The sequence below is a fragment of the Penaeus chinensis genome, chromosome 2, assembly GCF_019202785.1.
Source record: "Penaeus chinensis breed Huanghai No. 1 chromosome 2, ASM1920278v2, whole genome shotgun sequence".
Lineage (NCBI taxonomy): Eukaryota > Metazoa > Arthropoda > Malacostraca > Decapoda > Penaeidae > Penaeus > Penaeus chinensis.
In genome coordinates, this window is record NC_061820.1 from 41,345,801 (window position 1) to 41,358,300 (window position 12,500).

The window sequence follows — 12,500 nt, forward strand, 5'->3', positions numbered from 1 at the left end:
TCGCTGGTGTGTTGGGTTCTGGAGTGTCGTAAGGCTGTGGAGTGGGCGGTGGAATGGGTTTCAGAAGGTTGGGATATACGGGGAAAGGTAGCATGTGGGTGTCGTATTCAAGGAGCCGGCGGGGTCATGGTGTTTGTTTATGGGGATCAGCTGATTTTTACATCGGGGGCGAATAAGTCGTGGGATTTTCGCTGTTAATGGCAGTTTACGTGAGGATATGAATGGGGGAGGGGGAATGGGGTAGTGATTGGGAAATGGGGGGAGGAGGGGGTTACAGTTCAGGACAGTTCAAGAAAGAAATTTTAAATATTTTGGTTTATAAGCACAGGCATTAGTAATTTCAGACACGATTTTTTTTAAAGTTCATTGACTTTCACAATACTGATTTTATGTATGATTAAAACGTGATGTGATTATTTGTTTTTTTTGTTGTTTTTTGTTAAGATATCTTTACTAGTGAATGATTTGTTGTTATATGTACCCTTTCTCAAAGTATTTGATATTGGAATTAATGCAAACTTTCTATCCAGGTTGTGTGTAGTAAAATTACTTGGCTTTTAGTAGAATGCTGTGGAGGTTGAAATTATTGGGTTGGACTTCAGGTTATAGATATTTCTTCACAAATCGTACTAACTGTCAAATGGATTTTGTTAGAACACAGTCTTTGTAATTATAAGATAGTCCACCTTTTAAAGGTTTCAATCACTTTGTATCATGTGATATATTGGTACAATACTTCACATGATACAAAGTAATATAAAATTAATTATAAATGGCAAGTGAATTATGTCAATTCTGGAGAGTGGAGTTAGTATTTCATTAGAGAGTGAATTGTCAAGGAGGTTTACAATTTTTACTTTTGCCAAGATATACATGTTAGTTTTTTTGTTTTTGTTTTTTTATTGGGTTGAGTGCTACAGTTGCTTTGGCAATACAGATTGATGTTGAGGTGGAACTATTTTAAAAATCAAGTGGATCTTACCCTAGGGCATGTGTGAGCTCTATTGGAAAAGTAAGATTTTTTTTATTGGATATATTATTACCAAGAATATGGAACTAATAATGAATTTATGAATAAATGCAATAACATTACCTTCACTACCTTCTAAGCTCATTTTTTCTCTAAATAACTTTGAGAAACTTTTATCCAAAGGAAGAGCTAAATCATAGAAACCGCATGACAGTTAAGGGATTAAGAATCACTGTTTTAAAAATATACCAGAGAAATGCAAAGTCAATTAATACAACAGTCCTTATTATTCGCTTTGTCTTGTGGTATAAAAGTTCTGAATGCATTTTTGTGGTTTGACCTTTTGAAGCATTCTAAGAGGGTAATGATTTAGTGCAAGCTTCAGTTTAAAAGATAAAGGTTTCTGGGGATGAAACCATTTAGTAGTTGGTGTATGATGTAGCAATTTGAAGTTCTGAACTTATGACACATGCTTTAATTTGATCACAGCTGATGAGAAAATGGAGCGTTCCATTGGCAACAGCCGTTGCTGCACCACTCTTGACGCCAGTTGTCCTCGCCGAGTCAGATAAGAAGGACACAGGAGCAGCCTCTTCTCGTTTAGTTCGACCCTCAGACCTGCCCATCTATGAATCGCCAGATGAAGTCCTGGAGTAAGTAGCGAAAGTGGATAAAAACATTACAAACAGTATTCTCAGAAGATGAGAAGTTAAGAGCCTAGCAACCTAAATTTAAGTTTGAAATTGCACACATGCAAGGAGGAATAAGCTGTATGGTTATTTTAATGTATTAATAATATCTATCTTTTATCTTTCTTGTAAGAATTGATATACTGATGGATGTGCTTTATTGTCAGCTTTGAATATCATGGGCGGGAGAGGACGGCCCTGGAGGAAAACATCAGCGTTGTGAGGAAGGAAGTGGAAGGCGTCATCGATGCAACACGGGCCACCAGGGAGAAAATAGTGTATGTTTGTGAGACTGGCAAGGCTCACACCATGGGTAAGGAGATTTTTTTTTTTCTTTTTTTTTTTTTTCTTGCTTTTTGAAGATGTGATCTTTACACAGTTGCTTTAACTAATTGATTTTTGCAACCTGTATGGATACAATGCTTATTAGGTCTGCCCCTCTGCCCTAACATTATTTTTGTTTTTTTTTATGGCTGTGATATGAAAATTTGGTTTGAGATTTAGATACATGTTTTTAGGAGTCTCTAGAGTGGTTTAGAGAAAGACCATGGGAATATTTTTTACAGCCTGATGATACACAGCATACTAAGCTTAGTTTTTAAGGATATTTAACTGCTATGTTCTATGTACTTGATCTAATAAGTATGTATAGTTGCATAGGCTATTACTAATATCAGTGCATTTGTCTCAGAAATAATTTACTGTGGTGTCTGTTGTATAGAACCTGTAACTTGTCCTGTGTTAAAAGATGTGTGTGTTTGTCCCATAGCCACAGTGGATATGCTGAAAGAACTTAAGCCATCACCAGGTTAGTGGATTTTTCTTGTTTCTTTTCTCTTTGAACAGGTGCTGGAAAGCCCATGAAGTGTTTAGGAATCATTTTCTGACAATCAAATGTTAACCTTGTCATTTTCATTAGGCTATTTCTTGCATTGTTATTTGTAAATAGGATAGATTGATACAGATATCTATAATGTTATCAGAGTCTACGTTTCGAGTCAACAGTTCATATATCGTAGATTTTCATTGTAGTAAATATTACAGTTTGTTTTTATAGATTTCTTGTCCAGTGTTTTTATATCAGTTAGGAAAATTCATATTTGTTTCAGACATTAATGTGGTAAGTTTATAAGCTTATCTGTGTTGACATTTCATCTTCTCCAAAAATATTCCTTGTCATTAATAGAGTTATTTTATCCAAAATTAACACAGTTTAAATTGAAGAAATAGTATCTTAATTAATGTAAGATTTTATGGTTTTGTCTCCATTGGATCAAACATGAAATATGGAAGATAACAAAGAATTGTAAGCTAAAATTTTTATATGATATTTATATGTAATATTTGAATATCACTATAATTAGAGATAGATAGGTTAATATTCGCTAATTGGATTTTGCAATTCATGGAAAAATTCACAGGAGGTAAGAACTATTCATCCTATCAAAATTAGTCAATACTCACTAATTGGATTTTGATATTATTTTCATGGGAATTTCTCAGGAGGTAAGAATTTTTCATGCTGTCAAAATTGCACAGTTATAATTGATCTTGGATATGCTTAATATGTTGTGTTTTACTGAGAAATATTTTGAGTATTCTATCACATTTTATTATGTAATGCTGCTTTAATGGACTTAATCAGATGGTAAGATGATATAAACTGTTTTTCCTTCTTAAGTATATTGTTTGTGTAAATGCTGATTTATTTACAGCCGTAGAAAATAAACAATGTGTTGTATAACTATTGTATATGGGTAGAAACTGTATTGTCTTATATGTTATAGAAGTCAATAGTTATGAAGAAAACAGTTATTATGTTTCACTCTTTTTGTGTTTATTTTATCCTGAGTGCCTTCTCTCACTTTAACTATAACAGGAGCCTGGTATTGGGATCATACCTTCAGGGGTATTATCTCTTCTTCAGGAGCATGCTAGATTCTTTTCTTCTTGTATTGCCTTTGTGAAAGATCTGTCAATTTTTATCTTGCCTTAGTTGCCTTTTAAGTAACATTCACAAATATCTTTGATGTAGATAGGTGTTAAATGTAATCTGTTCTTATTTTTTGTAGATTGCTTTGTTGTCTTTTCGGTTTGCATTTTTGATCCTACTATTATAGGGTTGTAGGCAAGCTAGGTATTTGAAATTCTTCAAAATAGACTGGTTTTATTAGTACTTTAACCTCTCTTTTACCAAAAAATGAACTTTTAGGTACCTTCAGTCAAAATGCCTTATGGGGGCTGAAAAACATGTTAAGTACGTACCTACAAACTTTTGCTTGTTTTCGTGGCTAAGTGCCCATGTTACAACTTTTATAATGCAGCCACATGCTCTTCAGATGTAGAAAAAAGACTGTACTGTATGGCAATAACCTTTTCTCAACCAGTGGTATTGTGATTTTATGAATACCTCACTGCTTTGACCTAATAGTAGGTAGCATATTTAACTAGTTTTACTAAGAGTCATTGTATGGGTCTCTCTGGTCTTCAGTTACTCAAAAGCAATGCAGCATAGCATCTGCTGCTGCATGTAAACCAATCAGCCTCATTATAGTAATGAATCTTGCTGTAAACATCTTCACTAATGTAGAAAACGGATGAATGAGAATGAATATATACAAGAAATGTATTTGACTGATTTTGATTACATCTTCATCAGAAATACATGTATTTCTGACAAAGATATAATTGAAAGCAGTCAAATACATCTCTTGTATTGTGAAAATATTAATTCTCATTCATATGTTTTCTGCATCTTCGCTAACTTTACCAATTATTTTGCCAATCTTTTTGTCACTTACAGATGTTTCAGAAGTAACTTTGCCAGCCAGAGGTTTTCATAAAGACATGACAATTTAATGTAAACTTTAGTGGTGTATTTTATATTTCTGTTGATTAATGAGGAAGACATGTGAAAATCAGGCATAACAGAATAGGCACTTATGTGAAAATCAGGCATAACAGAATAGGCACTTTCATTACATCTGGTAAATGTGATGTAATGTATGGCAGCATTCCATTATGTATGGGAAGTTTTATGACATCCCTCATAATGCAGTAGAGCTAGGAAATGAATGCTCATAGGAAAAAAATTCTTGTAGGTAGGCAGCTGTTACCAATGGTCATTCTGGGATGATATCATGATGTCACTATGGTATTGTTAGCAAAGTGCCAAGCCATTTGGAATGATTTTAATTATTTTTTTTTATCCCCATAGTGTTTTGAGGAGGAATTATTTTGACTGTGAATGTTACTCAGTATACTTCTTCCTTTCATATTTACATATATGCAACTTTTTAGTCTTGAAGCAGCTGCACTTATTTCTCTTGTTAATGGTTCAGATAGAAATGGGTCATGTGCATGTGTATTATGCTTATGATGATCATATCATTTGCATGTTACTGCAATTTTTTCCCATAGTTATAAACCTTTAGTAGTATTTGGCTAATAAAATATAACAATCTTAACTGAAATAAACATTCAGGTACTGAGAGTTGCTTGTAACTTACCAGAAAATTTCCACATCGGCAGCTACTGTTGACTACATAACAGATGAAGAGAACGTGTTACCTCGTGCTGGAGCAATCACTGTGGGTGGCCTTACTGGTCTGGTCATTGGTAGGAAAGGAGGGTTCTTGAGGAAGGTGCTCTACACCTCAGCTGGTGCACTAAGTGAGTATATTGCCAGTGCTTCTGTGTAATGATTTACCCATGATGGAGTATATAGAGTGCAGAATATATTAGCTATTGTTTGATATTTCTGGAAATTTTACTCTCATCAAGTATCAAGTTTAGAGTTAGCAAAAAAAAAAAATATGTGTGTACTTATACAAATGCATGTACATGTAACACACACACACACACTCACACTCACACTCACACTCACACTCACACTCACACTCACACTCACACTCACACTCACTCACTCACTCACTCACTCACTCACTCACTCACTCACTCACTCACTCACTCACTCACTCACTCACTCACTCTCTCTCTCTCTCTCTCTCTCTCTCTCTCTCTCTCTCTCTCTCTCTCTCTCTCTCTCTCTCTCTCTCTCTCTCTTTTACCCTCCTCTATTTTCCTCCCCCCAAGCATAATATAATAGGATTATTTTTTTTTTAGTTTTGTTTGTGTCTCATAACATTCTAATATGTCAACAGCTGCTGCTTCTCTCTGCTACCCTCGCCATGCTTACCAGCTTTCTCAGAGGGTATTTGAGAATGCAAAGGACGTCGGTACTATCGGCTATAATTTTGTTGCTGGAGGTAATTTTTCATTTATTTGATAATTTATTTGTCTGTTTATTTATTTATTAGTATCTTAGATATCCTATTAGTTGAAAGATGAGTTCACTATTGAACAAGAGGAATCATTCTCTAATATTACAGTTGTTATTTTGAGACAGGTGATTTTTGATAAAAAGTTGTGATGGCTTCAAAATTTCTGTTAAGATTATGAAAATATTTGTGATGTGAGAAGTACTGGGTTCTTGTTTTTTTTTTTTTTTTTTTTATAACATATAATGCTGTGTATTTCTCAAAGAAAATTGGTACTTTCTCTGTCTTTTTAACATTTTTATATTTTTTTCCTTTATTAGTGAAACCCCAAAACAAAATTCCAAGTGCACCAGCTGAGCCCTCCAAAGAAGAACCTCCAGCAGTTATACCAGATGCCCCTCCAGCACCAGAAGCAGCACCTGGAACAGAACTTGAAAGTGGACAGGTAAGGAAAGTAATACCTGAGGATGTCAATGTGGAGGATTTCCTTTCCCCTCTTGACACTGTAGCTCAGCAATCAAGCGATGTAACAATATGGGGATTTAGACTAACGGACAAAGCCAGCAAAGAGCCAGGTGTCAAGGAGAGTGAGGCTCCTACCGCAAAATCTTCTGTACCAGAAGGATTTGGTACAGTTTCCGAAGCCCAGGAGCCTCAAGTTGCACCCAGTTCTGAACAGGTAGAAGAGAAAAAGAAACTGGATGATGTACCTGCTGTTGCTGAGGCAAAAGAACCTGAAGTGGCACCGGAAGTGACACTAGAATTGGAAAAAGACACTGAAGTTTTACACATAACAGAAGAACCCAAGGATACAGTAGTGGCACCTACAGTAACAGAAATAACACCTGTCTTAATAGAACCTGAGCTTGAAATAACCCCAGCTTTAAAAGAACATGTGCTAGATGTAACCCCTGCTGTAGGAGAACCTGACCTAGAATCTAAACCTGCTGAAACAGAGCCTGAGCTAAAAGGGAAACCTGCTGAAATAGAATTAGTGACTGAAGTAAAACCCACAGAAACCGTTCCTGAGCCAGAAGTGAAACTCACTGAAATGGAGCCTGAACCAGAAGTGAAACCCACTGAAACAGTTCCTGAGCCAGAAGTGAAACCTGCTGAAACTATGCCTGAGCCAGAAGTGAAACCCATTGAAATGGAGCCTGAACCAGAAGTGAAACCTGCTGAAACAGTTCCTGAGCCAGAAGTAAAACTTATTGAAATAGTGCCAGAGCCAGAAGGGAAACCTGAAATTCCTGTTGAGCCTGAAGTAAAACCTACCCCAGAACCAGAAGAGAAACCTGCTGAAACGGTGCTTGAGCCTGAAGTAAAACCTGCTGAAACTGTACCTGAGCCTGAAGGGAAACCTGCTGAAACTGTGCCTGAACCAGAAGTAAAACCTGATGAACCTGCTCCGGAACCAGAAGAGAAACCTGCTGAAACTGTGCCTGAGCCTGAGTCTGAAGTGAAACCTACTGAAACTGTGCCTGAGCCTGAAGTGAAACCTGCTGAAACTGTGCCTGAGCCTGAAGTGATTCCTGTTGAAACTGTGCCGGAACCAGAAGTGAAACCTGCTGAAACCATTCCTGAATCTGAAGTAAAACCTGCTGAACCTGCTCCGGAACTAGAAGAGAAACCTGCCGAAACTGTGCCTGAGCCTGAAGTGATTCCTGTTGAAACTGTGCCTGAACCAGAAGTGAAACCTGCTGAAACTGTACTTGATCCTGAAGTGAAACCTACCGAAACCATTCCTGAATCTGAAGTGAAACCTGCTGAAACTGTGTCTGAGCCAGAAGTGAAACCTGCTGAAACTGTGTCTGAACCAGAAGTGAAACCTGCTGAAACTGTACTTGATCCTGAAGTGAAACCTACTGAAACCATTCCTGAATCTGAAGTGAAACCTGCTGAAACTGTGGCTGAGCCAGAAGTGAAACCTACTGAAACACTGCCTGAGGCTGAGGTGGCACCCAGTGATGACAGTATCCGGAAAGTAGGTCTGGTGAATATAATTATCCAATACTTTTCCAAGGAGAAGGAACCAGTAAAAGAGGTTGTAGTTGAGGTTGGAGAAAAAGTAGAGGAAAAGATTGCAGAAGCAGTCAGTGAGTCAGCAGAATTCGTTGAGAAAGAAGCAGATAAAGTTATCAAAGAAGCAGAGGTAGTTGAAGAGATTGGAGAAAAGGTGGAATCTGCGGTGCAGCTTGTAGAAGAAGCCGCAGGTGCTGCTGCCAAAGCTGCTCATGATACTCCTGGTATTCCTGAATCTGTTGCAGAGAAAGCTGAAGAGGCAAAGGAAATTGCTGAAAAGGTGGAAGAGGTCATTGGTACAGTAGAGTTTGTTGCAGAGAAGGTTGAGGAAATCGCAGAGGAGATTAAAAAGGAAGCAGAGGCTATTGAAAGTAAAGCAATTGAACTGATAGAGAGCAAAGAAAAGAGAGAAGAACTCATAGAAAAAGCCATTGATTATGTGACTGGTAAGATACACGAGGAATTGGAGAGTGCAGAAATCAAGAAACCGGAAGCAGCACTTATAGAAGAACCTGTTGCAGTTGCAGATGTCAAAGAACCTGAAGTTGCATCTGCTGAAGAAGGAAAGCAAGTAGAAGCAAGGGAGCCAGAAGTGCCAGCACCTGAGGGAATGGAAATTCAGGAAAAACTTTCTGCTGCAACTGAAGAAAAAGAGGCAAAAGTGGAACCAGTTGAAGAACTGAAGGAGGCTGAAATAACCACAGAGAAGAGTGCTGAAAAGATTGGATTGGTTGATAAACTAATTCAGATCTTCTCCAGTGAGGATGAAAAACATGCTGAGAAAAACCTATCAGTAGAGCCAGTGGTAAAGGAAGCTGTTGCTGAAGTTGAAGACAAAGTGGAGGAAGAAGTTACAAAAGTGGAGAGCGAAGTATCCCAAGAAGTGGAGAAGGATGCAGCAGATGTATCTAAAGCAGCAGACATTGTGAAAGAAGAAGTGAGCATAGAGGAACCTGCAGTGGCACCAGTTGTTGAAGTTGCACAGTCTGAAATACTTGTAACAGAAGAACAGCAGCCACAATCAGCACCTGTTACAGAAGAAAAAGACTCAACATTGGTTCATGATGAAAAAACACAAAAAGAGAGAGTACGTTTAGTTGATAAAATAGTGCAGTTCTTCTCCAATGAGGAAGAAAAACCTGAGCCTGTAAAGGAGGTTGTAGAAATACTTGTAAAGGAAGCTGTTATTGAGGGTGGGGAAAAAGTTGAGGAAAAAATTGCAGAGGCTGTTAGTGATGTAGCAAAAGAAGCTGAGAAAGAAGCAGATGAAATATTAAAGGTAACTGAAGTAGTTGAAAATGTGAGTGAAAAGGTGGAATCAGCTGTAGACGTTGTAGAGGAAGCTGCAGATGCTGCTGCCAAAGCTGCTCATGATACTCCTGGTATTCCTGAATCTGTTGCAGAGAAAGCTGAAGAGACAAAGGAAATTGCTGAAAAGGTGGAAGAGGTCATTGGCACAGTAGAGTTTGTTGCAGAGAAGGTTGAGGAAATCGTTGAGGAGATTAAAAAGGAAGCAGAGGCTATTGAAAGTCAAGCAATGGAACTTATAGAGAGCAAAGAAAAGAGAGAAGAACTCATAGAAAAAGCCATTGATTATGTGACTGGACAAATACCTGAAGAACTTAAAAGTACAGGGGTTCAAGAGTCCAAACCAGTACCCTTAGAAGAGGAAGTTAAACAAACTGAAGAAGTAAAGGTAACAGAAGAGGCGCCAGTTGCAGAAGTGAAGGAGGCGGAAGTTGCTGCAGATGAAAGTATTAAGAAGATTGGATTGGTTGGTAAACTTATGCAATTCTTCTCTAATGAAGAGAAGACACCAGAGTCAGTAGAACCAGTGGTAAAAGATGCTTTAGTTGAAGGTGGAGAAATTGTGGAGGAAAAAGTTGCAGAAGAGGTGAGTGAAGTAGCCCAAAGTGTAGAGAAAGATGCAGCAGATATATCTAAGGTTGCACAAGTTATAGAAGATGTTAGTACAAAAGTTGAATCGGTTGTAGATGTGGTTGAAGAAGCTGCAGTTGCTGCTGCCAAAGCTGCTCATGATACACCTAGTATTCCTGAATCTGTTGCAGAGAAAGCTGAAGAGACAAAGGAAATTGCTGAAAAGGTGGAAGAGGTCCTTGGCACAGTAGAGTTTGTTGCAGAGAAGGTTGCGGAAATTGCTGAGGAGATTAAAAAGGAAGCAGAGGCTATTGAAAGTCAAGCAATGGAACTGATAGAGAGCAAAGAAAAGAGAGAAGAACTCATAGAAAAAGCCATTGATTATGTGACTGGACAAACACCAGAAGAACTGAAAAGCACAGATGTGAAAGAACTTGAAGTGACACCTACAGAAGAGGAAGATGTGAAGGTGAAAGAAGAGGCACCAGCTGCAGAAGTGAAGGAGGCAGAGGTTGTTGCAGATGAAAGTATTGAGAAGATAGGCTTGGTTGGTAAACTTATGCAATTATTCTCCAATGAAGAGAAGACACCAGAGTCAGTTGAATCAGTGGTAAAAGATGCTTTAGTTGAAGGTGGAGTAATTGTAGAGGAAAAAGTTGCAAAAGAGGTGAGTGAAGTAGCCCAAAGTGAAGAGAAAGATATATCTAAGGTTGTGCAAGTTATAGAAGATGTTAGTACAAAAGTTGAATCAGTTGTAGATGTGGTTGAAGAAGGAAAGGCAAAAGAAGAGGCACCAGTTGCAGAAGTGAAGGAGGCAGAGGTTGTTGCAGACAAAAGTATTGAGAAGATAGGATTGGTTGGTAAACTTAAGCAACTGTTCTCTAATGAAGAGAAGACACCAGAGTCAGAAGAACCAGTGGTAAAAGATGCTCTAGTTGAAGGTGGAGAAGATGTGGAGGGAAAAGTTGCAGAAGAGGGGAGTGAAGTAGCCCAAAGTGTAGAGAAAGATGCAGCAGATATATCTAAGGTTGCACAAGTTGTAGAAGATGTTAGTACAAAGGTTGAATCGTTTGAAGATGTGGTTGAAGAAGTAAAGGCAAAAGAAGAGGCACCAGTTGAAGAAGTGAAGAAGGCAGAGGTTGTTGCAGACGAAAGTATTGAGAAGATAGGATTGGTTGGTAAACTTAAGCAACTGTTCTCTAATGACGAGAAGACACCAGAGTCAGAAGAACCAGTGGTAAAAGATGCTCTAGTTGAAGGTGGAGAAAATGTGGAGGAAAAAGTTGCAGAAGAGGTGAGTGAAGTAGCCCAAAGTGTAGAGAAAGATGCAGCAGATATATCTAAGGTTTCACAAGTTGTAGAAGATGTTAGTACAAAGGTTGAATCAGTTGAAGATGTGGTTGAAGAAGTAAAGGCAAAAGAAGAGGCACCAGTTGAAGAAGTGAAGAAGGCAGAGGTTGTTGCAGACGAAAGTATTGAGAAGATAGGATTGGTTGGTAAACTTAAGCAACTGTTCTCTAATGAAGAGAAGACACCAGAGTCAGAAGAACCAGTGGTAAAAGATGCTCTAGTTGAAGGTGGAGAAAATGTGGAGGAAAAAGTTGCAGAAGAGGTGAGTGAAGTAGCCCAAAGTGAAGAGAAAGATATATCTAAGGTTGTGCAAGTTATAGAAGATGTTAGTACAAAGGTTGAATCGGTTGTAGATGTGGTTGAAGAAGGAAAGGCAAAAGAAGAGGCACCAGTTGCAGAAGTGAAGGAGGCAGAGATTGTTGCAGACGAAAGTATTGAGAAGATAGGATTGGTTGGTAAACTTAAGCAACTGTTCTCTAATGAAGAGAAGACACCAAAGTCAGAAGAACCAGTGGTAAAAGATGTGCTAGTTGAAGGTGGAGAAAATGTGGAGGAAAAAGTTGTATTGAGTGAAGTAGCCCAAAGTGTAGAGAAAGATGCAGCAGATGTACCTAAAGTAGCAGAAGTTGTAGATGATGTTAGTACACAGGTTGAATCAGTTGTAGAAGTGGTTGAAGAAGTAAAGGCAAAAGAAGAGGCACCAGTTGCAGAAGTGAAGGAGGCTGAAGCTGTTGCAGACAAAACTACTGAGAAAATAGGATTGGTTGGTAAAGTAATTCAGTTCTTCTCCAGTGAGGAAGAAAAGCCTGGAAAAGATGTTGCAATGGAAGGTGAAATGGCACTTCAGAAAGCAGCAGATGAAGTAATTGCAGCAACTGCAGTAGTTGAAGAGATTAGTAAAAAGGTGGAATCAGCTGTAGATGTTGTAGAAGAAGCTGCAGGTGCTGCTGCCAAAGCTGCTCATGATACTCCTGGTATTCCTGAATCTGTTGCAGAGAAAGCTGAAGAGGCAAAGGAAATTGCTGAAAAGGTGGAAGAGGTCATTGGCACAGTAGAGTCTGTTGCAGAAAAGGTTGAGGAAGTAGCACAAGAAACTAAAAAGGAAGCAGAGATTATTGAAGGTAAATTAGCGACATCTCAGGCAGAATCTGGTTTGTTTGGTCAGCTGGTTAGCATCTTCTCTAAAAAAGAAGAAACTAAAGAGGATGTTCCACCTGCTCCAGAGGCAGCAGTAGAGCCACAGGAGCCAGATACAGTTGTTACAACTGAAATAACAGAAAAGTCAGATTCAGAAGGGGCCAAGGATACTGC

At 38.4% G+C, this 12,500-nt stretch overlaps 1 protein-coding gene across 1 annotated transcript in view; it reads left to right on the top strand.

Annotated features, from left to right (window-relative positions):
• The window catches only part of LOC125034959 (titin homolog), an 18,779-nt gene that overhangs the window by 64 nt on the left and 6,215 nt on the right, over positions 1 to 12,500 (top strand). Inside the window, exons 2-14 of the mRNA XM_047627009.1 lie at positions 1,154 to 1,303; positions 1,460 to 1,623; positions 1,827 to 1,972; positions 2,429 to 2,467; positions 2,769 to 2,779; positions 3,081 to 3,083; positions 3,539 to 3,568; positions 3,732 to 3,751; positions 3,999 to 4,019; positions 4,463 to 4,473; positions 5,191 to 5,331; positions 5,823 to 5,927; positions 6,260 to 12,500. The exon at positions 6,260 to 12,500 is cut by the window's right edge and continues 877 nt beyond it. Coding sequence (XP_047482965.1) covers positions 1,154 to 1,303; positions 1,460 to 1,623; positions 1,827 to 1,972; positions 2,429 to 2,467; positions 2,769 to 2,779; positions 3,081 to 3,083; positions 3,539 to 3,568; positions 3,732 to 3,751; positions 3,999 to 4,019; positions 4,463 to 4,473; positions 5,191 to 5,331; positions 5,823 to 5,927; positions 6,260 to 12,500 — 7,082 coding nt within the window. The remainder of the gene's footprint in view (positions 1 to 1,153; positions 1,304 to 1,459; positions 1,624 to 1,826; positions 1,973 to 2,428; positions 2,468 to 2,768; positions 2,780 to 3,080; positions 3,084 to 3,538; positions 3,569 to 3,731; positions 3,752 to 3,998; positions 4,020 to 4,462; positions 4,474 to 5,190; positions 5,332 to 5,822; positions 5,928 to 6,259) is intronic.